General features: G+C 40.6%; 1 protein-coding gene across 3 annotated transcripts in view; it reads left to right on the top strand.

Moving 5' to 3' along the window:
- The window catches only part of PSD3 (pleckstrin and Sec7 domain containing 3), a 727,165-nt gene that overhangs the window by 174,931 nt on the left and 529,855 nt on the right, over positions 1 to 22,379 (top strand). The window contains exon 1 of one of the 3 annotated variants that reach the window (XM_032329164.1): positions 6,889 to 6,994. The exons of 1 other annotated variant lie outside the window; for it this stretch is intronic. In XM_032329164.1, coding sequence (XP_032185055.1) covers positions 6,974 to 6,994 — 21 coding nt within the window. In that variant the 5' untranslated portion in view covers positions 6,889 to 6,973. Of the gene's footprint in view, positions 1 to 6,888; positions 6,995 to 7,486; positions 7,886 to 22,379 lie in introns of those variants that run through there. One more of the 3 variants, XM_032329161.1, reaches the window with a different exon arrangement.

The raw sequence follows: 22,379 nt of genomic DNA, 5'->3' as shown, positions 1-22,379 counted from the left end.
TGGTGATCAAAGGAGGTTTATCTCAAATGTAGTGTTGATTTAACATTTGAACATCTGTCAGTGTAATTCTCTGAGATTAGAGCATAAGAAAGAAAAATCATACAAATATCTCAATAGATGCAAAAAAAATTTGACAAAATTCAAAACCCATTCATGATTTAAAAAAAAGAAAAAAGAAAGAAAGAAAAAAATCACAGTAGACTGGGAATAGTAGGAGACTTTCCTCAACCTGATAAAAATCATCTACTAAAAACTTGTAGCTACCATCATACATAATAGGGAAAAACAGATGCTGTCTCCCTAAGATCAGAAATGAAGCAAGAACTCTTACAATTGGATTTAATACTGTACTAAAGTTCCTGATCAATGTAAGAAAGAAAGAAGTAAAACTATCTTTTTTCACAAAAGACATGATCAGCTATGTTGAATACTGTAAGGAATTTATTTAAAAGCTAGTAGAATAAATGAGTTTAGCAAAGTCACAGGACACAAGATCAATATATAAAAACAAAATTTGTTTCTCTGTATTAATAGCAAAATATTTGAAAGTATAATCAAGAAAATAATAACATTTACATACCATGAAAAATCATGTGACAGTTGGGTGTAAACTTAATAAAATATGTGCAAATAGTATACACTAGAAACTACATAACACTGATGAAAGAAATCAAAGGAGATCTTAATAAATGGATGTATATATAACATCTTCACATTTCAGAAGACTAAGTGATGTTGAGATTTTCAATTCTCTCCAAATTGACCTATAGATTCAGTACAATCCCAATCAAAATCTTAAGTAGGCATTTTTAAAGAAACTGACTGGTTGATTTTCAAATTTATATGGAAATACAAAAAACCTAGAGGAGGCAAAGGAAGAACAAAGTTAAAATATTTACACTACCCCATCTCAAGATAATCTTATGAACAGTATTAGAATAATGAACAACTGGCTATCCATATGGGAAGACCCTTAACTTATACCATATATAAAAATTAAGTCATTATGTAAACATAAGAATTAAAACCATAAAACTTCTGGAAACAAACATAGGGGAAATATTTCTGACATTATGTTAGGCAAAGATTTCTTAGGACACTAAAAATATAAATCATAAGAGAAAAAAGTGGTAGATTAGACTTCATTTAGATTAAAAACTTCTGTTCTTCAAAGAAACTTAAGAAAATGAAAAGCCAAGACAGAGGCAGGAAGAAAATATTTACAAAATATGTATCTGACATACAGCTTGTATCCAGGATATATAAGAATTCTTAAATTTCAATAATAATAAAAAAAATAATCCATTTTAAAAAATGGGCAAAAGTTTTAAACACACACTTTAGGAAAGAAGACATAGAAATTGGAAATAAGCACGTAGAAGGATGCTCAATACCATTCATCATTAAGACATGCTAGTCAAACAACAGTGACAGCCTATTAACTACACACACACAAAGCCAAAACTGAAAAAAGAAATTGATAATACCAAATGTTGGCAACAATGTAGAATACTGGGCTCTCAAACCTTGCAAATGGGAATGTAAAATAATATGGCCAATTTGGAAAACTATTTGGTATTTCTTTTTAAATAAATATACATATACCACATAAGCAGCAGTATAATATCTGAGTATCCAAGAAAGAACATACATATACAAAAAATTTGACATATATAGTCATACATTTTCTTTATAATAGCCAAAAACTGGACACAACACAAATGTCCATCAAGGGTAAAGAAACAAGTTATGTATCCATGCAATGGAACACTACTGGGCAATAAAGAGGAATAAACTACAGACCCATAGAGAAACATGCATGGGGGGCAACTGGCTAGCTCAGTGGTAGAGTATGTGACTCTTGATCTCAGGGTCATGAATTTGAGGCCCACACTGGGCATTCTACCAAAAAAAAAAAAAAAAATGCATGAATCTTAAAAGCATTATTCTATGTGAAAGAAGGTAGATAGCAAAAAATGTCTTATTATGTGATTTCATTTATGTGGAATTTTACAAGGGCAAAACAGAAAAGCAGATCAGTAGTTGCTAGGATCCAGGGTTTGGAGGGAGGGATTGACTGCAAAGAGGCTGGAACTTAGGCGGTGGGGGTTGGGAGGGTGGAGGCAAAATATCTTGATTGTAGTAGTGATTTACACAACTCTATACATTTGCCAGAACTCATTGAATTGTATACTTCACAATTCTGATCACCAGTTCCAACATGTATGAGTTTTCCCCCCATATCACCAAGCAATTCTCCCATATCAGCTGGGTATTCTATAATTTAACTCAATTCTTACACTATCTACCTGGAGACAACATCATAAAATATAAAGGACTTAGGCCTTAAGGGATTTATGGCAAGACTGCCCCCTTCCCTTCAGAAACCGTAAGCCCAGGTTGCCATACGGGCTTCTGACCAAACTACTGTAGACTGAAGTTTCTCACCGCCTCCACCTCAGCTTCAGTTAATTTGCTAGAGCAGCTCACATAACTCAGAGAAACAGTTTATTTACTAGATTACCAGTTTATTATTAAAGGATAGGACTGAGTGACAGCCAGGTGGAAGAGATGCAAAGGGCAAAGTATGAGGAAAGGGCACCAAGCCTCCATGTCCTCTCTGAGTAAGCCACTCTCTTGGAATCTCCAAATGTTCATCAATCTGGAAGCTCCTGAACCTGTGCTTTTTGGTTTTTGTGGAGGCTTCATTACATAGGCACAGTTGATTAGTTTATTAGTTTTGGGCAACGATTCAACCTTTAGCCCCTCTCCCCTTCCTACAGGTCAGGAGTTGGTATTGAAATTTCCAACCCTATAGTCACAAGGTTGTTGATTCTCCTGGCAACAAACCAACCAGTCCCATCTTCAGGTGAGGTCCAAAAGTTACCTCAATAACAAACAAAAGACTTTTTTTAGAAAAAAAATTATTTATTTATGTGAGAGGAGTGAGGGACAGAGCACAGATGGGGGAGAGGGGTAGACAGAGAGGGAGAAGCAGACTTCCTGTGAAGCAGGGAGCCAGAGCCTGGGCTCCATGCCATGATCCTGGGATCATGACCTGAGCCAAAGTTAGACGCTTAACTGACTGAGCCACCCAGGTGCCCCAAAAGGCATTTTAATGCTCTAGTCCCTTAGGAAATTTTGAAGGTTTTAGGATGCTCTGTGCCAGGAGCAAGGACAAAGATGAAATACATAATTTCTTATAAATCACAGTGCCATAATACTTAAAATTATTGAACTTTACTGTATGCAAATTGTACCTCAATAAGGCTGATATTAAAGGGAAAGACTCTTTCCTCCAGTATTCCTGGCTGGATTTATATGAATCAATAGATCAAAACAGCTGGTCTCACAGATCTTAGAGATGACGTGACTCAAAAAGAGCTACTCTGATAGAATTCAGCCTCAGGAATGTGTCACTTCTTGCAAGTAATTCAACAGTTGTATCTAGAATGAGAGTCTTTATGGGAAATAGAAAACTGATAGATCTTTCTCCTTTCAGAAACATTTAAATTTACAGAAATTTTTAAGAGTTCATAATGCATGTATTTTGTGAGGAGAGTTCTATTCAAAGTTCTCTTACATCTGTGCTGATAGTGCTTACTAACATTATTCTCTATAGAGTCACTGAAATCAAAGGAATTCTTAAACATGTTTACTCCTTTCCAAAACAAGGAGAGAGGATTCTTTTCTACATTTGTTCATTCAGTGAACATTTGTTGAGTACTTCCTCTGTGCTAGTCAATATGCTCTGTGATGGAGACAAAAAGTAAGTGAATGAATGAATGAATGAATGAGTGAATGAACGAATGAATAAGGTGTTGTTCATACCCTCTGGAAAGTGCTGTCTGCTCTGGATTTCTTGGGGTCACAATTCAGAGCATTCAGCTCCTGGGGTTTGCCACTGTTACTTAAAAGACTTGGCAAAAAGACTGAGGTTCATGAAAATAAAGAATACTTTTAATTGAAAGCTCTTTAAACTCCCAACTGCTACAATTTTTCAAGTGGGAGGGCCAATCTTTCCCAGTCATAGAAAAGGAAATGACAGCCTAAGGATAAGAAGGTCCCATTCCATGGTTAGACAGTGAGTGGGTTGAGAACCTATTGTCTGATTCTTGTTCAATATTCTAGAGGCTCCTGGGGTCATCTTCATTGTCTCCTCTCATCACTGACTGTAGAGCAGCCTGTTACTATCTTATGCTTTCTTCTTGGAGAAATGACTGGTTACTTTTACATTTTGAAGGCACACAGCATTGGCAATTTCCATAGGTCATTTATACAGTGTAAAAAAATCTTATAAGTGAAATGCTTATTTCAGCAAAAAAATGTTTTCTGTGGAATCCCCCTTCAATACAAACACTGCTTTTGAAAGAATTCCTTTTCATTTGTTGAATGATTCTGAAAATAGTGATTTGTTTTATGAGGGAAATAGGGACTTTTTCCAAAACATTTTGAGCAATTATCCTAATGATAAAGCATTTTCTGGTGAAGCTGGAAGAAAAGCAGCTGTAGCTATGTGAGGATTTGGTTTTTGTTTTTAATTGTTGAGCTGGTCCATAGTATTGCAGTAAAAAGTTTTATCTTCTCAGAAAAATAAATCAGTCATATGGTATTCTTGGACTGAACTTTCATTTGTCATTTATTCAGTGTCACCTATGTGCCAAACCCTGTGTGAGTCAGGGCTGTCAACAAAACTCTTATGAAGATGGCTATGTTCTGTCTGCATTGTCTAAATATAGGAGTGATTAGTCGCATTTGAAATATGGCTAAAAACTGAATTTTAATTCGTTTAAATTTAAAAGGCTACATGTGACTAGTAGTTATCAAATTGGACAGGATATGTACGAGGAATACATGAGTTGTCTCAATATGCATAATGTGGTTATGGTAGATTGGGATATATGTAGATATGGGATCTTTTCCAGTGATATCTGTCCACAAGCGTACACAAACTTTCAGAATCATCACCTTCAATGAATCTACAACGAAAACGATTGTCTGTATCCGGAGGTACAATATATAATGTGAATACTTAAATGTCCATGTAAACATATGCGCACACATATTTACAGTGAGAAAACAAAGTGTTAGGACTTTCAAGCTAAGAAGTGTAAGAGGGTGGTAGAATAAGGCTCTGTCTCAGGTTCAGTTGAGGTGTCAAGGCAATAGATACTAAAGGATATCAAAGTGCATGTCAGATAAACCTCTACCCCATATGCAGGTTTTTAAGGAAATGGTCCCGAGATCCTGTTCCACAATATTGGGCCCTACCGTCAGATCAAAGCTATAAAAAGAAGTGAGAGTATGAGGAGAGTGGGAACCTCGCGCTACTCCTCATTAGGTGCTACCCTCTAATTCTAAGCCTGGTGAAGGGACTCCCGGAGGCTCCTCTGAGGTATTTGAAATTGTTCCGTGTAGCTGGAAAATACTGAGGATGGTGGCCTAACTCCTGTCCCAAAAAACGAATTGAGACTGTGGCTTCCCAGGACACTCCGTGTGGGAGACGCGGACCGTGTTTTGGAGGCAGGGCCGGAGAGCTCCCGCCGCGCGGCGGGGGTTAGTTTGCAGTTCCCGCAACAGTGAGGCCGGGGACACCTGTTTCTCGTGAACCCGATGCGGATCACACGCAAGACGGTTGCCCTTGGGACCGCGCTTTTGGGGGTATATCCAACGGGGGGTGGGGGCTGGAGAGAGACTCCGCGGGAACAGGAGGTGTCCGGCTGGGTACCTGGGGCTGCATCATGGGAACAGGGGACGGCGCCCGCCCTCCGCCCCACTGCACACTTCCAGCTGAGCAGAGATTTCACGCCAGGTCCACGGTTTTTAGCCGCTTTCCTTTATTTAGACACCATCTAGCGATTCCAAGAGGTCGGACTGGCCTCCGCGACACGGAGCTGCGGCGCAAACATACGTAAGCACCGGGCCGCTGGCCGCGTGGACGTCCACCTCTAGGTGGACCCGGCGAGAGTCGAAGGGGCGGTGGAGCGCCCCAGCTAGCGACAGACCCGAGACCGGGTGGTTTCCAGCTCTCCGCCTTCCTCGTCCGGAGGAGGCGCCTCTTCAGGCCCCGCCTTCGCCACACACGACCGAGGGAAGAGGGAAACAGCAGGAGACTTCGGCACTTTCAACGGAAAATGCAGTTAAGCGAGCGCCCCTCTTGCGGGCACGTTCGGTGTGGGACGGTCCCGAGACTGGACTGCCCGGAGCCGTGAGCGCCCGCCCAGGCGACACTCTCCTAAGGGGAGCGGACCTCACACGGGGCGGCGGGCGGGGAGGTCGCCGGACTCCGGCGGCGGCTAGTTGCCCTCCGAGCCCCCGAAGAGGCAAACACACCCCAACCCCGATCTGAAGGGTCTCCCTCGGCGCCCCCCGGCCGCCCCGGACCCTAGCGGGGCGCGTGTCCCGGCTGGCTCGCTGCCCGGCGCTCCTCCTCCTCGCCGACCCTTGAGGCGGCCCTTGGCCCCGGAACGCGCCTCTCACTTTCCTCAGGTGGGAAACTGTCGGGGAGGAAGACAAAGCAACAGGCGCGGCTCCGCACTCGGACTGGAGGCGGGGCGGTGGGCTGGCGCGGGGCACCGAGCAACAGGAGGCCCAGGGCACCGCCCCCGCTCGCCCTTGGGGCACCGCCCCCTCCGCCTCCCCTCCCACACCCTCCTACCCTCGGGAAGTTACTCCTTCCCGCTCTCCCGCCCTCTCCCCGCCCCCCGGAGCCTGCCCCGCCCCCCGCCGCTCGCCGCAGCCCACTCTCCGACCTTCTCTGGGGGCCTGAGGCGCGGGCGGGCGAACGGCCTCGGGAGCCTCCGCCAGGGTGCGCACCGCCGCCGCCGCCGCCGCTGGGTTGCTCGCCCGCCGCAACGCGGCGGTCCCGGGAGCCCAACAAAGAGCGCGCGGCGCCGCCCGCCCGCCTGCAGTCGCGCCCGAGGCTCCCTCGCTCGGGAGCGCCCGGCGGCGGTTTCGGCGCGGGCGATGGAAGATGGAAGGAAGAAACGCCGCGGTGAGGCTCGAGGACCGCCGGGGGCTGACGGGCGTGTGGGGCGCGCGCGGGGCTCGCCGTCCGTCGCGGGTTTGATGGGCTTTGTCGCTCCTTAGTCCCTGGGCCACTGGTGTCTGTGCCCTGATGTCAGGTTCTGGTGACTGTTTTCCCTTTTGCTCTTTCTTTGTGGGGGGTTAGGAGCCAGGAAGGGTCAACTTTGTGGTGTGAAGGTTCAGGTTTTAATTCCACCCTCAGCTTTGAAAATCTGACTCGGAAGAAAAGCCGGAGGACTCGTCCTTGCAGATGATCAAAGGAAGAAAGCGCTGAAGAGGACTTAATGTGCCAGTTTTTACTCCGCCCAAGTCATCTCCAGTGTTTAGGGGCGATCGTGTTTCTCTTTCTTCACGAAACAACAGTAGCAGCAGCAACAAAACCCAAAACAAATATGCATTGAGGGAGCAAATGGGAAGCTTATTTGATCTGATATTCTCAGTAGCTTTCAAAAACGTCTCATTCTGTTTTACGCGCATTTAATTTTCATCTGCTGTTTTCAGCTTAAGTTCTAGCAAATGATGTTCTGAGATTTAAAAAAAATTCAGGTTAATACTTGGAGAACGCGGGTTGAGAATGTCGTCGTCGTTGACTTAAATGTTGAGTTCGACTGTTCTCCTCGGGGTTAAAAGGGTGTTAGGCACAGAAAGGGCGCTACGATTATATTTTCCAGAAACTGGTTTGCCTGACAGTGGGATGCAGGGTTTCCTCTCCAGAGTAACTCCTCAGTGGGTCCAGGTGTCGGTCTAGGGAAAAGGCAGGTCTTGAAAATGACACCAAGTGGGATTCTGAGAAAGAATGCATCGTTTCATTAGCTATAATTCAGTACATACAAAGGATTTTGCAAAGCCCAGGAGCCAGGTAAGTAAGACAGCATTTCTGCTGTCAAGGAACTGCTTTCTAGTAGGAGAGACTTCTGTAGAGGTTACCACGGAGGAACCAAGACCGAGGAGAGCTTGAAAGTCCTCGCAAAGGAGGGGCCGTCGAGCTGGACCTTGAAGTGGTGAGGGCTTGGCTGTCTTTCTGTGTGTGGGGGGGGGAAAGGATGTTTCCTTGCTGAAGGAAGAGAAATGCGCTCTCTGTCCTATTCCAAGAAACGTTTTCGACCATCCTTTTTTAGAGTATTTACAAGTCAAGAGATTTTTTTAAAAAGTCCTTAAATTCCTCTTGAAAATTCAGTATGCTCAACAGAACCAGCAAAACAATACAGAATAAATTAACATCTTCCCAACCCATTTTTAGTGGCTGGATACATGTCCTTCTAACAACTTTCTTGTATCCTTTCACAGATCATATCACAGTATCATATCACATATCAAAATATCACATGGTTTGTCTTGCCAGATATTTCATTAACCTATGCTTTTCATACTTAAAGGAGCAGAGTGGTACCGTGGAAGGCACTTGGGTGGGGACACTGGCTTGTAGGTTTTGTTACTGACTGAATTTTTGCTGTTGTCTTGGGCAGATCATTTAACCTCTAGCTAAAATTTCTTCGTTTGTAGGTTGAGGGGATTGGGTAGATGCTTTCCCCGAGCTATCTAACACTAGCATTTTATGGTAACATGCTTAAACATGTATATGCGTTACTTATAAGAGTGATGCACTCTTAACTTCACATTCTGACTGTCTCTCAGTTTGTGTTTGTGAAGGGATCATCACTCTTATCCTGGCCATTGAATATGCAAGAGCAGTTAAGCTGCGAAGCTAAAATAACCTTATTTAAAGGTGAAATTCTACAGTTGAATGTTATTTTTAAAAATGCAAGCATAAGAAGCTTGATTTGCAAATCTCAATTTGTGTTGGCTTTAAAAAAATTTTGTTGACAGTCTTTACTTCATTTGTGAACAAAGAATAATGCATGCTTTATTATGTACATTGTACTTAAGAGGTTCAATTTTGCTTTTAATTAAATAGTAGCAGTTAAAAAATGAGATAACTTGGAAGTCCTTTTAGGCTAGTAAATCTTGGGAACTTGGAAATAAAAATAAGACAAAATCAGTTCATTAGAAAAGGAAAATTCAGAGATACTTTCAGTAAGTGGCTCTATTCACTTTTTTAAAAAAGTTGGTATTTCTGTATTTGTTTGCTAATCCTGATGGAAAATATGAATGGGATTTTAGTCTGACATTACATTTAAAAAAATGTCAAGGTGTTACTACTTTTAGAGGTGATTTTTTTTCCTTTACAAATTCTGGAGTCATCTGTCCTGTCTCATATATAAACTAACATGCCAGTGTGGTAATGGGTTAATCTCAGTCATGGTTAAGCTGTGGGGAAAACCATGTGAACATGAAAATGTGTATGTGCTTTGGCCTCCAGACTGGTTTGTTCGAGGTTTACCTGAGGTATGTTGTCATATGGCAGTTATGAAAAGAGCATTTCTTTGGTCTTGGGTTAGATTAGGAGGAGAGTAATGGATGGTGACCCTTTCCAATTTTTAGAAATGAATTCAGACATGATTGAAGTTTAGGCATCCTGTGAAAAATAATCTGGTGATCAGTAGGTGACCCAAGTTCACTTACCTCAGGCTATGAGCCAGGCTCACAGAATGTTAGGGATCGAGTCTAGCTTTAAATCACTGTTGTTTTGTGGGTTCTCAACAGTTAGGGATTCTTCCCCTGTAGTCTGGGCCAAACACAGAAGTCCTTAGTTTCCCTTTGCTGAGAGTGGAAGTGATTTATCTTGAATACTGCCTTTTAGTTCTTTCTGAGTTCTTTTACAGTTAAACCAGCCTAACCGTATGTTAGAGGAGAACAGGATCCAGATGAATTTCTCCAGATCATTTTTTCAGAGTATCTGTGCCTGGACAGTTTGTGTTGTTTGTGATATTGCGTACTCAGAGGCTTGCTGGAAAGAAGTTTAGTAGTGACATTTTGAGAGTTGTGTCCCTTTGTACTTTTCCTTTGTTTCAGAGTTACAAGGAGACCATCTTCCAAAGACATTTTTCACATGCTGCAAATTAGTGCTGGTTGCAGTGGCTACAGTGGCAATGTCAATCACTGTTGTAGTTTACAGTGGAGAAAAAACATAGTTTACGGCCTGGAGTTATTTAAGTTATTCTTAAATCCAGATTGCCAGATTTCCATGCTTCCTTCAAAAATAAGGTGTAACTCAACTATAATGAATCTTTGCTTACGCTATCTTATTTATATAAAAATAGCACATGTCCCTGCAGTCCTTGTTTTTTTTTGCTGGGCCCAGAAGGTCAATAAACTGGGGCCCAGTTGCTGCCTAATCAGCAGTGACTTTGTTGACAATCCAGGGCACAGAGGTGGTGAAACATTTTTTCTCTTGGGCAAACTTGTGGTGCGAGGGAGTCACTAGCTCCTTGCCTTTTCTTCTGTGTGGGTGTCAGGCCCTGGCCAGGGCCTGCCACTCATTTCTTGGGGCTTGCTTGACTTTGAACAACTGTCTAGTATGAAACTCCCTTTTCTTTGGCCACAAATCAGTGATATGAGTCAGAGCAATTGTACATGTTGATGGATGGTTTTCAAGTTTATTCTTGGAGTTAGGGATTTAGGGTAAGTGGAAAAGTAAGCATTTTGACCCGAGCCTGGGGCTCTTTTCTTACTTACAGAGTATTTTCATGTGGGTTGTCTGAGCAGCAATATTTTCCTTTAAGTTTCATCTTAAGTCCTCACTTCTGGAAAATGCTTATTTTAAGCATTTTAGAAAAGCTAATTCAAGTTTTCAGGAGATGCATTGTTACCACCATTCCTAATGCTGATTGAGATCTCACTGTGTGCTTTGACAGATTACCTCCTCTAGTCCCCATGACAACCCCATGAGGTCAGTACTATCAGTATCTCCACTCTCAAGTCTGGAGAGGTTAAGTAACACAGCTAATAAGTGGCAGAATGAGGTTTGAATTCAACAGTCCAATTTTCTTAACTACTACTGTTCAGCTTTTATGTCCTCAAAGTTAGTATTGTGTGTTGCTGAAACTGAACATTTTGGCTCACATATTTAGATTCTGTAGGTCTTAGAATCTGAAATTAGATGACTTATCAACAGCCATTATTTTATGTATATGTTGGCTTAAGTGGTAGGACCAGGATTGTAGTTTGGCCCAAGAGATGGAAGTTGTGTAATTTTCTTTCAGAATCACTCCTAATTTCTAAAGGAATCACTAAATGGATTATGTAAGGAGTTCTGTATAGTTATAAGCAATTGATTGGAATTCAAAATAAAGCAGATTCACAATTTAAAATTGAATGTAAGGCTCATCTATTTTATCTTATAATTATATCACCTCATAGAAGTAAACTAGACTTTTTTTTTTTTGGTAATTGTGGGTGTTGACACAGAGAGGGCTGTTTTTTTCTTCCCACGAGCTAGGACTTAGGTTGTTGAGAAAAGGAACCTGAAACAATGAAAAGGGGAATGGAGAATGAGCTGAGGCATTAATAAAAAGATCAGGCGGCAGCTGCTCCCTTTTCTCTTAACCTTCTGTTCCCAGACATTTGCTAAGAAATGGAGCAGCTTGGTTCTTCCTGTGGCTATTTGGTCTGTGGACAAGGCAAGTAGAAAAATGTAAATAGAAGCTGTAACTTTTGTTTGGACTTCAGGAGATTATTAGTTAAGGACCAATGGCACCGCTTTTCTCGGTGTGTGAAAACTTATACCATTTTCTGAATTTTTATGTTTTTTTGTAATCCTTTCCAAGAAGTTATTTGATAGACACAGTATAGACTCACTCATAGGACACCGGGGGAAAGAGAAATCTAGGTATAAGAGTGACATTGACAGTGGAGTTAAATGATTGCTGCCTTTCTGATTAATAATATTTCCTAACAAAATTATATTAGGAAAATACTGAAATGACAACAGGCTGTGTGATCTTTTATAGCATCTCTCCTGATCTTTCCTTCATGTCTCTAAAAGTCATGAGTGTTTCAATAAGTGAGATATTTTTGGGGGGCTGAAACTTTTCATTTGAGTATCAAAGTTTGCTCTGGGCAGGTGTTTATTTTCAGCTTTATTTCTAGTGGTTTCAAAGGGTGTATGAGCTGCCTGCCCCACCTGCTGATGCTTATTTCTTCCTATAAAAATCCCCTGTGTTAGAAAAAAATCCCATTGCTTTCCTTGAATTAATATCTGTAAGTAAAATAAGGCAGAAGCCGAAGTACGGACATTAATACGCTACTCATTCATTCAGCAGATGTTAAGTACTTATCATGTGATATGCTAAGATCTATGTTAGGCTCTAAAAAACTTGTCCACTGACCACTAAGAAAACCTGCCAAGAACATTCAGAGGCATTTCAGTACTTCTAAGAGTCAGACCTCACAATCTGTAAATACTGACAATGTACCTAAGAACTCTGAACTTAAAAAACTTTTATAGAATCAATGCAGTTTCTGTCCTATCAATATTGTTAAATAGAATTTTCTGCTATCATGGCAATATTCTTTTTTTTTTTTTAAGATTTTATTTATTTATTTGACAGACAGAGATCGCAAGTAGGCAGAGAGAGAGGCAGAGAGAGAGGAGGAAGCATACTCCCTGCTGAGCAGAGATCCTGACGCGGGGCTCGATCCCAGGACCCTGGGATCGAGAGCCTGATGCGGGGCTCGATCCCAGGACCCTGGGATTTATGACCTGAGCTGAAGGCAGAGACTTTAACCCACGGAGCCACCCAGGCACCCTGGCAATATTCTATATCTGTGCTGTCCAGTATGATAGTCAGCAGCCGCATGTACCTACTGAGAGCAGTTGGAATGTAGCTAGTGAGATTTAGGAATTTTAAATTTTATTTATTTAGGTAAATTTAAATAGCCTCATGTGGATATGACATCCAGTATTTTGGATAACACAGCTCTAGAGCAAAAATACACTAACAGATAGCATTGGCTGTCCTGGGCAGTCATTTCCCTCTTGACCATCTGGTTCCTTATGATGTGTTCACCAAAGAGGCTTTGCTAAGTTCTTAGTTTTGCACATATTCACCTGATCATGTCAGATCATACAAAAGCAGTGAGAGTGTATGGAAGCATGGGATTTTAATGGAAATGAAAGTGGAGGTAAAATCTTTGAAAGTGATGAGAAGGAACAAAAATGTATTTGACAGTAGGAACTAGTCCGGAAAAGAAAAAGAACAAATTGTGTAACAGGTAGCTTGCAGTTGACAGTACTCAGCAAGATGGAAGAAAATCTTTGATAAAATAGAAAAACTTGAGTGTCTTGCTGAGTCTACTATTACATTAATAATGAGTTGTTTGAGAACTTACCTCAATGGTAAGAACACTGCAGTTGACTTTTTTGGTTGCAAGCTGTGGATAGTTCATAATTTCAAGTCCCCTTTGGTCACCCTACCATTGCAGTGAATATCATGGTCTGTCATGCTCAATGTCCAAGTGGCTAAGGTCTTTCCTGGGACCCCTTAAAGCTGTCCTGGAAGTCCAGTGGGTTTTCTGTGTAGATGAAGCTGACTAGGAAAGATGCCCGAATAGCCTAGATGCTGGCAAGGAATGTGCTTGGTTATAAAACTACTTATTAGTAGAGGTGCGTTTGCACTATCGTTAGAGATAGAGAGCACAGTAAGACAGTGGAATGGTGGAAAAAAAAATCTTACTCTTTTCCCCCAAGTACTTTCTAGTGACAAACTGGACAGGTGGACAGCCTGTTTGCAAGCTCCAGGATTTCTCCAGGTAGGTGTACAGGAATAGCCTAGAGTGTAGCATGTGTGAAATCATGAGAGAATTCTGTTGAAATACATTCTAGTTTTTGAGTTTTGTAACTTGTGGTGAAAACACAATGAAATCAAGACATAATGAGGCAAAAATGTGGGGATAGGAAGAGGAGAATGAATAACATATATTCTGTATTTACTATGTGCCAGGCTCTATGTGAAGTGTATATGTGTGTGAACTTACATGTTCTTAAATGTTTTTTACAATATTGTAAGATAGGTGTGTCCCCATTTTCAGAGGATAAAATTGAAGTCATGAAGGTTTAAGTGGGATTCTTAAAAACAACTTTATTATAGACAACAAAATTTAGATACCACACAACTCATCCATTTAAAGTGTACATTCAGTGACTTTTTCAGTATTTTCACAGAGTTGTGCATGTGGCACCATAGTCAACTTTAGAGCATATTCATCACCTCAAAATAAACTTTGGACCTATTAGCTGTCACCCACTCCTGACCCAGGCAAGTGATAATCTGCTTTCTGTGGATTTGTCTATTCTACAGTATGTGGCCTTTTGTGACTGTCTCCTTTAATTTAGTACAGTGTTTTCAGTGCTCATCTGTGTTGTACTTCATTCCTTTTAATTGCTGAATAGTATTCATTTGAACACACAGGGCGCATTTCATTTAGTCATTGATAATGGGTTGTTTCCATTTTTTGTCTATTAGGAATGATGCTGCTTTGAACATGCATGTGTAAGTTTTTGTGGGGACACATGTTTTCATTTCTCTTGGATATATATACATAGGAATGCAATTGCTGGGTCATATTTTAACTCTTTGTTTAGCACTTGGAGGAATTGCCAAACTGTTTTTCACAGGGGCTGCACTATTTTATGTTCCCATCAGCAATGTGTAAGGGCTTCCATTTCTCTACATCCTCATCACACTTGTTATTTTCTCTTTTTTGATTTTAACCATCTTAATGGGTGTGGAGTGTTAATTCATTGTGGTTTTCCCTAATGTAGTTGAGCATCTTTTCATATGCTTGTTGCCCATTTGTATGTCTTCTTTGGAGAGATGTCTCTTTAGATCCGTTTTTGCTCTTGGTAAAATTGGGTATTTGTCTTTTTGTTATTGAACTGCAAAATTTCTTTATTGGATATGGATATAAGGCTATTCTTTATTGGATATGGATATGGATATAAGGCCCTTGTCTGATATATGCTTTGCAGATACCTTCTTTCATGCTGTGGGTAGTCTTTTAATTTTCTTGTCTTATCCTTTGAAGCAAGTGAGGTTCCTTATCTTAAGCAAAGCATAAGAGGGCTTAGCACACTTCACATACATACTGAGGTCAGTCAACAAAATGACTTGTAAAATGGCTTGTGTAATGAATGTCATTTTGTTTGTTTCTGGTTGGAGAAAAAGATAGATTTAACCTTTGCTTAAGCTACTCAGGCAGGGTTGCACAGCTTTCATGTGGATTGAAAGTAAAACTTAGAAGTCGTTTCTCTATGGACTTTTATGTATAGAAAATTGTACTTTCCTCCTGGATTCAACAGAAAACTGTTTAAAAGGAAAAGGATGGGGCTCCTGGGTAGTACAGTCGGCTACGCGTCTGCCTTCGGCTCAGGTCATGGTCCCAGGGTCCTCGGATGGAGCCCCACATTGGGCTCCCTGCCCAGTGGGGAGTCTGCTTCTCACTCTCCCTCTGTCCCTCTCCCCTGCTTTTTTGCTCTCTGTCAAATAATAAAATCTTAAAAAAAAAAATAAAAGGAAAAGGAGACTTTACCTGGAAAAGCCCTCTTTTGAGGCCCTGTAATTTTTATGATCTAAATAGTGTTTCCCATATTTGTCTATCACAGGAGTTACCTGGTTTTAGATTTCTAGGGCCAACTGAAGGTCTGGTTCAGTAGTTCCGAAGTGGCACTTTTCATCAACATTTCACATGATAAGGATCAGGAGTGCTTGAGAAACTCTGATCTAAACTGGTGATAATAATGACCTTTTAGTGGTTGCCCCTAGAACTTAATTAGACCTCTTTAGTGGGTGTGGCCTCCAGGGGACAAGCATCCTTCGCTGAGGGTTATTACAAAGAGCAGATCCAGTCTGACTACTTTGCCTACCACAGCTACTGATCTTGATCCAACAGAACCCAAATTCTTTTACCCTTCCCTCTTTAGAGATAGTTCCATTATGAAAATTTAATCCAGGTTCATAAACATTTTCATGTCATAAGGTTATCACCATCCTCCTGAGAGTATTACTCTCTCTCTTCTTTTCCTCCCCTTTAATATGTGTTCATAATTTTTTTAGCATCATTGAATCTCTGGAGGCCTCCCATAGCCACATAGATCTCCATGTAACTTGGATGGTGGGTTATTTATCTGGGTGGGTGGGAATTATTTGCATTCTTAAAAAGTCACACAGCTATTAATTGGTAAAACTGATCTTTCTTGTACCCTATATTATTATTGCCTGTAGTGCACTGGTTGCTAAGAGGATTGTTTGCTTTGTGTGGTGCTTTGGCACATAGCGGTCACTTAGTAAAGGTCTGTTCGATGAATGAATTGAAGACCACATGATAGCTAAGCCCAGGAACCCTTCCAAAAATGTATGGACAGAGTAGGTGCTCTGACATTTAGCCTTGTGTTATGGTGGAGTAGAATTTCCAGAGTTGGCAGATTTCTGGTCTTATCATGTTATGCTGTTGGCTTCACTGTGGAGTTTTGTTGAGTCTCCTGTTTTAGGGAAGGAATTTTCCCCTACTTTGTAGACAGTGTTGGTGGTCTGCTTTCAGAACTCCAGGTTTGTGGCTTTCCTTACAGCTTTCTTGCAAATGGCAGCCTAGAGCACAAAAGATAAGAGTAATATGTCCCTGTGAATTTCTTCACACAGGTCTTTCCCTTAGGACAGAAGCATCTGATTGAAGTAGATAAAGGTATAGGCTGTGTTTGCCTGGGGTGATGTAACGGTCTTAGAGACCTGTTTCATTTATTCTTTTGATTTCACTATATTTTTCTTTTTTAAAAAATTATTTTTATTAACATATAATGTATTATTTGCCCCAGGGGTACAGGTCTGTGAATCCTTAGGCTTACACACTTCACAGCACTCACCATATCATGTACCCTCCCCAATGTCCATAACCCAACCATCCTCTCCACACACCCCTCCCCCCAGCAACCCTTAGGTTTGTTTTGTGAGATTAAGAATCTCTTATGGTGTCTCCCTCCCAGTCCCTTCTTGTTTCATTTTTTTTCCTTCTCCACCCCCCAAACCCGCCACTCTGCCTCTCAAATTCTTCATATCAGGGAGATCATATGATAATTGTCTTTTTCTGCTTGACTTATTTTGCTCAGCATAATACCCTCTAGTTCCATCCACGTTGTTGCAAATAGTTAAGATTTCATTTCTTTTGATGGCTGCATAGTATTCCATTGTATATATATATATACTACATCTTCTTTATCCATTCATCTGTTGATGGACATCTAGGCTCTTTCTATAATTTAGCTATTGTGGACATTGCTGCTATAAACATTCGGATGACTACATTTGTGTATCTTTAGGGTAAATACCCAGTAGTGTGATTGCTGGGTTGTAGGGTAACTCTGTTTTCAACTTTTTTTTTTTTTTTTTTAAAGATTTTATTTATTTATTTGACAGAGAAAGATCACAAGTAGGCAGAGAGGCAGACAGAGAGAGAGAAGGGGGGAAGCAGGCTCCCTGACAAGCAGAGAGCCCGATGCGGGGCTCGATCGCAGGACCCTGAGATCATGACCTGAGCCGAAGGCAGAGGCTTAACCCACTGAGCCACCCAGGCGCCCTGTTTTCAACTCTTTGAGGAGCCTCCTTGCTGTTTTCCAGAGTGGCTGCACCGGCTTGCATCCCCACCAACAGTGTAGGAGGGTTCCCCTTTGTCCACATCCTCTGCAGCATCTGTAGTTTCCTGACTTGTTAATTTTAGTCATTCTGACTGGTGTGAGATGGTATCTCATTGTGGTTTTTTTTTTTATTTATTTTTATTTTTTTTATTTTTTATTTTTTTAAAGATTTTATTTATTTATTTGACAGAGAGAAATCACAAGTAGATGGAGAGGCAGGCAGAGAGAGAGAGAGAGGGAAGCAGGCTCCCTGCTGAGCAGAGAGCCCAATGCAGGACTCGATCCCAGGACCCCGAGATCATGACCTGAGCCGAAGGCAGCGGCTTAACCCACTGAGCCACCCAGGCACCCCTCATTGTGGTTTTGATTTATATTTCCCTGATGCTGAGTGATGTGGAGCACTTTTTCATTGTATCTGTTGGCCATCTGGATGTCTTCTTTGCAGAAATGTCTGTTCATGTCCTCTGCCCATTTTTTGATTGGATTATTTTTCTTTGGGTGTCGAGTTTGATAAGTTCTTTAAAGATTTTGGATACTAGCCCTTTATCTATCTGATATGTCTTTTGTGGATATGTTCTCCCATTCTGTCAGTTGTCTTTTGGTTATGTTGACTGTTTTCTTTGCTGTGCAAAAGCTTTTGATCTTGATGAAGTCCCAGTAGTTCATTGCTTCCCTTGCCTTTGGTGATGTTCCTAGGAAGAAGTTGCTGCAGCTGAGGTAGAAGAGGTTGCTGCCCGTGTTCTTCTCAAGGATTTTGATGGATTCCTGACTCACATTGAGGTCTTTCATCCATTTTGAGTCTATTTTCCTGTGTGGTGTTAGGAAATGGTCCAGTTTTGTTCTTCTGCATGTGGCTGTCCAATATTCCCAACACCATTTGTTGAAGAGACTGTCTTTTTTCCATTGGACATCTTTCCTGCTTTGTTGAAGATTAGTTGACCATAGATGAGGGTCTTTTACTGGGCTCTTTATTCTGTACCATTGATCTATGTGTCAGTTTTTGTGCCAGTACCATACAGTGTTGATGGTGACAGCTTTGTAATAGAGTTTGAAGTCTGGAATTGTGATCCACCAACTTTGGCTTTCTTTTTCAACATTCCTGTGGCTATTCCAGGTCTTTTCTGGTTCCATATAAATTTTAAGATTGTTTGTTCCATTTCCTTGAAAAATATTGATGTATTTTAATAGGGATTGCATTCAATGTGTAGATTGCTTTAGGTAGCATAGACATTTTCAGAATATTTGTTCTGCCAGTCCATGAGCATGGAACATTTTTCCATTTCTTTGTATATTCCTCCATTTCTTTCATGAGTACTTTATCTGAGTATAGATTCTTTGCCTCTTTGGTTAGGTTTATTCCTAGGTATCTTATGGTTTTGGTGCAATTGTAAATGGGATTGACTCTTTAATTTCTCTATCTTCTGTCTTGCTGTTGGTTAGTAGAAATACAACTGATTTCTGTGCATTGATTTTATATCCTGCCACTTTACTGAATTCCTGTACAAGTTCTAGCAGATTTGGAGTGGAGTCTTTTGGGTTTTCCATGTAAAGTATCACATCATCTGTAAAGAGTGAGAGTTTGGCTTCTTTGCCGATTCAGAAGCCTTTTATTTCTTTTTGTTGTCTGATGGCTGAGACAAGGACTTCCAGTACTATGTTGAATAGCGGTGGTGATAGTGGACATCCCTGCCATGTTCCTGATCTTAGAGGAAAAGTTTTTTCCTATTGAGAATGATACTCGCTGTGGGTTTTTCATAGATAGCTTTGATGATATTGAGGTATATACCATCTATCCCTACACTTTGAAGAGTTTAGATCAAGAAAGGATGCTGTACTTTGTCAAATGCTTTTTCAGCATCTGTTGAGAGTATCATAGGGTTCTTGCTCTTTCTTTTATTAATCTATTGTATCACATTGATTGATTTGTGGATGTTGAACCAAACTTTAGCCCTGGAATAAATCCCACTTGGTGGTGGTGAATAATCCTTTTAATGAACTTTGGATCCTATTGGCTAGTGTTTTGGTGAGAATTTTTGCATCTGTGTTCATCAAGGATATTGGTCTGTAATTCTCTTTTTTGATGGGGTCTTTGTCTGGTTTTGGGATCAAGGTAATGCTGGCCTCATAAAATGAGTTTGGAAGTTTTCCTTCCATTTCTACTTTTTGGTACAGTTTCAGGAGAATAGGTATTAATTCTTCTTGAAATGTTTGGTAGAATTCCCCTGGGAAGCCATCTGGCCCTGGGCTCTTGTTTGTGCGAGATTTTTGATGACTGCTTCAATCTCCTTACTGGTTATAGGTCTGTTCAGGTTTTCTCTTTCTTCCTGGTTCAGTTTTGGTAGTTTATACATCTCTAGGAATGCATCGATTTCCTCCAGATTGTCAAATTTGCTGGTGTATAGTTGCTCGTAACATGTTCTTATAATTGTTTGTATTTCTTTGGTGTTAGTTGTGATCTCTCCACTTTCATTTATGATTATTAATTTCGGTCCTTTCTCTTTTCTTTGTGATGAGTCTGGCCAGGGGTTTATCAATCTTATTAATTCTTTCCAAGAACCAGCTCCCAGTTTCATTGAACTGTTCTACTGTTTTTTTTTTTTTTGTTTGTTTGTTTGTTTCTATTTTATTGATTTCTGCCTTGATCTTCATTATTTCTCTTCTCCTGGCTTTAGGCTTTCTTTGCTGTTCTTTCTCCAGCTCCTTTAGGTGTAGGGTTAGGTTGTGTACTTGAGACCTTTCTTGTTTCTTGAGAAAGACTTGTATTGCGATATACTTTCCTCTCAGGAATGCATTTGCTGTGTCCCACAGATTTTGAACAGTTGTGTTTTCATTTTCATTTGCTTCTTCTTTAATTTCTTCTTCTTTAATTTCCTGGTTGACCCATTCATTCTTTAATAGGATGCTCTTTAGCCTCCATGTATTTGAGTTTTTCCAACTTTCCTCTTGTGATTGAGTTGTAGCTTCAGAGCATTGTGGTCTGAAAATATGTAGGGAATGATCCCAATCTTTTGGTACCAGTTGAGACCTGATTTTGTGACCCAGGATGTGATCTCTTCTGGAGAATGTTCCATGTGCCCTCAAGAAGAATGTGTATTTTCTTGCTTTGGGATGGAATGTTCTGAATATATCTATGATGTCCTTCTGGTCCAGTGCATCATTTAAGGCCTTTATTTCCTTATTGATCTTTTGCTTGGATGATCTGTCCATTTCAGTGAGTGGAGTGTTAAAGTCCCCCATTAATATTGTATTATTGCCAATGTGTTTGTTTGATTTTGTTATTAATTGGTTTATATAGTTGGCTGCTCCCATGTTAGGAGCATAGATATTTAAAATTGTTAGATCTTCTTGTTGGACAGACAGTTTGAGTATGATATAGTGTCCTTCCTTCCTTATCTCTTTTTATAGTCTTTGGCTTAAAATCTAATTTATCTGATACAAGGATTGCCACCCGTTTTCTTTTGATGTCCATTAGCATGGTAAATTGTTTTCTACCCCCTCACTTTAAATCTGGTGGTGTCCTTGGGTCTAAAATGAGTTTCTTGTAGACAGCATACTGATGGGTTTTGTTTTTTTTTTATCCATTCTGATACCCTGTGTCTTTTGATTGGGGCATTTAGCCCATTTACATTCAGGGTAACTATTGAGAGATATGAATTTAGTGCCATTGTATTGCCTGTATGGTGACTGTTACTGTATATTGTATCTGTTCCTTTCTGGTCTACTACTTTTAGGCTCTCTCTTTGCTTAGAGGACCCCTTTCAATATTTCCTGGAGAGCTGGTTTGGTGTTTACAAACTCTTTTAGTTTTTGTTTGTCCTGGAAGCTGCTGCTTCTTTTTTTTTTTTTTTTTTTTTTTAAGATTTTATTTATTTATTTGACAGACAGAGATCACAAGTAGGTGGAGAGAATGGCAGAGAGAGAGAGGAGGAAGCAGCCTCCCTGCCGAGCAGAGAGCCTGATGTGGGGCTCAATCCCAGGACCCTGGGATCATGACCTGAGCTGAAGGCAGAGGCTTAACCCACTGAGCCACCCCGGCAGCCCTGTCCTGGAAGCTTTTTATCTTTCCTTATGTTTTCAGTGATAGCCTAGCTGGATATAGTATTCTTGGCTGCCTGTTTTTCTCATTTGGTGCTCTGAATATATCATGCCCGTTCTTTCTGGTCTGCCAGGTCTTGTGGATAAGTCTGCTGCCAGTCTAATATTTTTACCATTGTATGTTACAGACTTCTTTTCCCAGGCTGCTTTCATGATTTTCTCTTTGTCACTAAGACTTGTAAGTTTTACTATTAGATAATGGGGTGTGGACCTATTCTTACTGATTTTGAGGGTGATTCTCTATGCCTCCTGGATTTTGATTGCTTGTTCCCTTTGCCATATTAGGGAAATTCTTTATAATAATTTGCTTCAGTATACCTTCTCCCTGCCTCTCTCTTTCTTCTTCTGGAATCCCAATTATTCTAATACTGTTTCATCTTATGGTATCACTTATCTCTCGAATTCTCCCCTCACGGTCCAGTAGTTGTTTTTCTCTCTTTTGCTCAGCTTCTTTATTCTCCATCTTTTGGTCTTCTATATCACTAATTCTCTCTTCTGTCTCATTTATCCTAGCAGTAAGAACCTCCGTTTTTGATTGTACCTCATTGATAGTTTTTTTGATTTCAACTTGGTTAGATTTTAGTTCTTTTATTACTCCAGAAAGTGATTTTATTCCTCCAGAATGGGTTTCTCTAATATCTTCCATGCCTTTCTCAAGCCCAGCTAGCACCTTGAGAATCGTTGTTCTGAACTGTAGTTCTGACATATTACCAATGTCCATACTGATTAGGTC

The sequence above is a fragment of the Mustela erminea genome, chromosome 21 (genome assembly GCF_009829155.1).
Source record: "Mustela erminea isolate mMusErm1 chromosome 21, mMusErm1.Pri, whole genome shotgun sequence".
Taxonomy (NCBI): Eukaryota; Metazoa; Chordata; class Mammalia; order Carnivora; family Mustelidae; genus Mustela; species Mustela erminea.
Note: the sequence above shows the minus strand (reverse complement) of the source record. Positions and strands in the feature narration are given on the sequence as shown.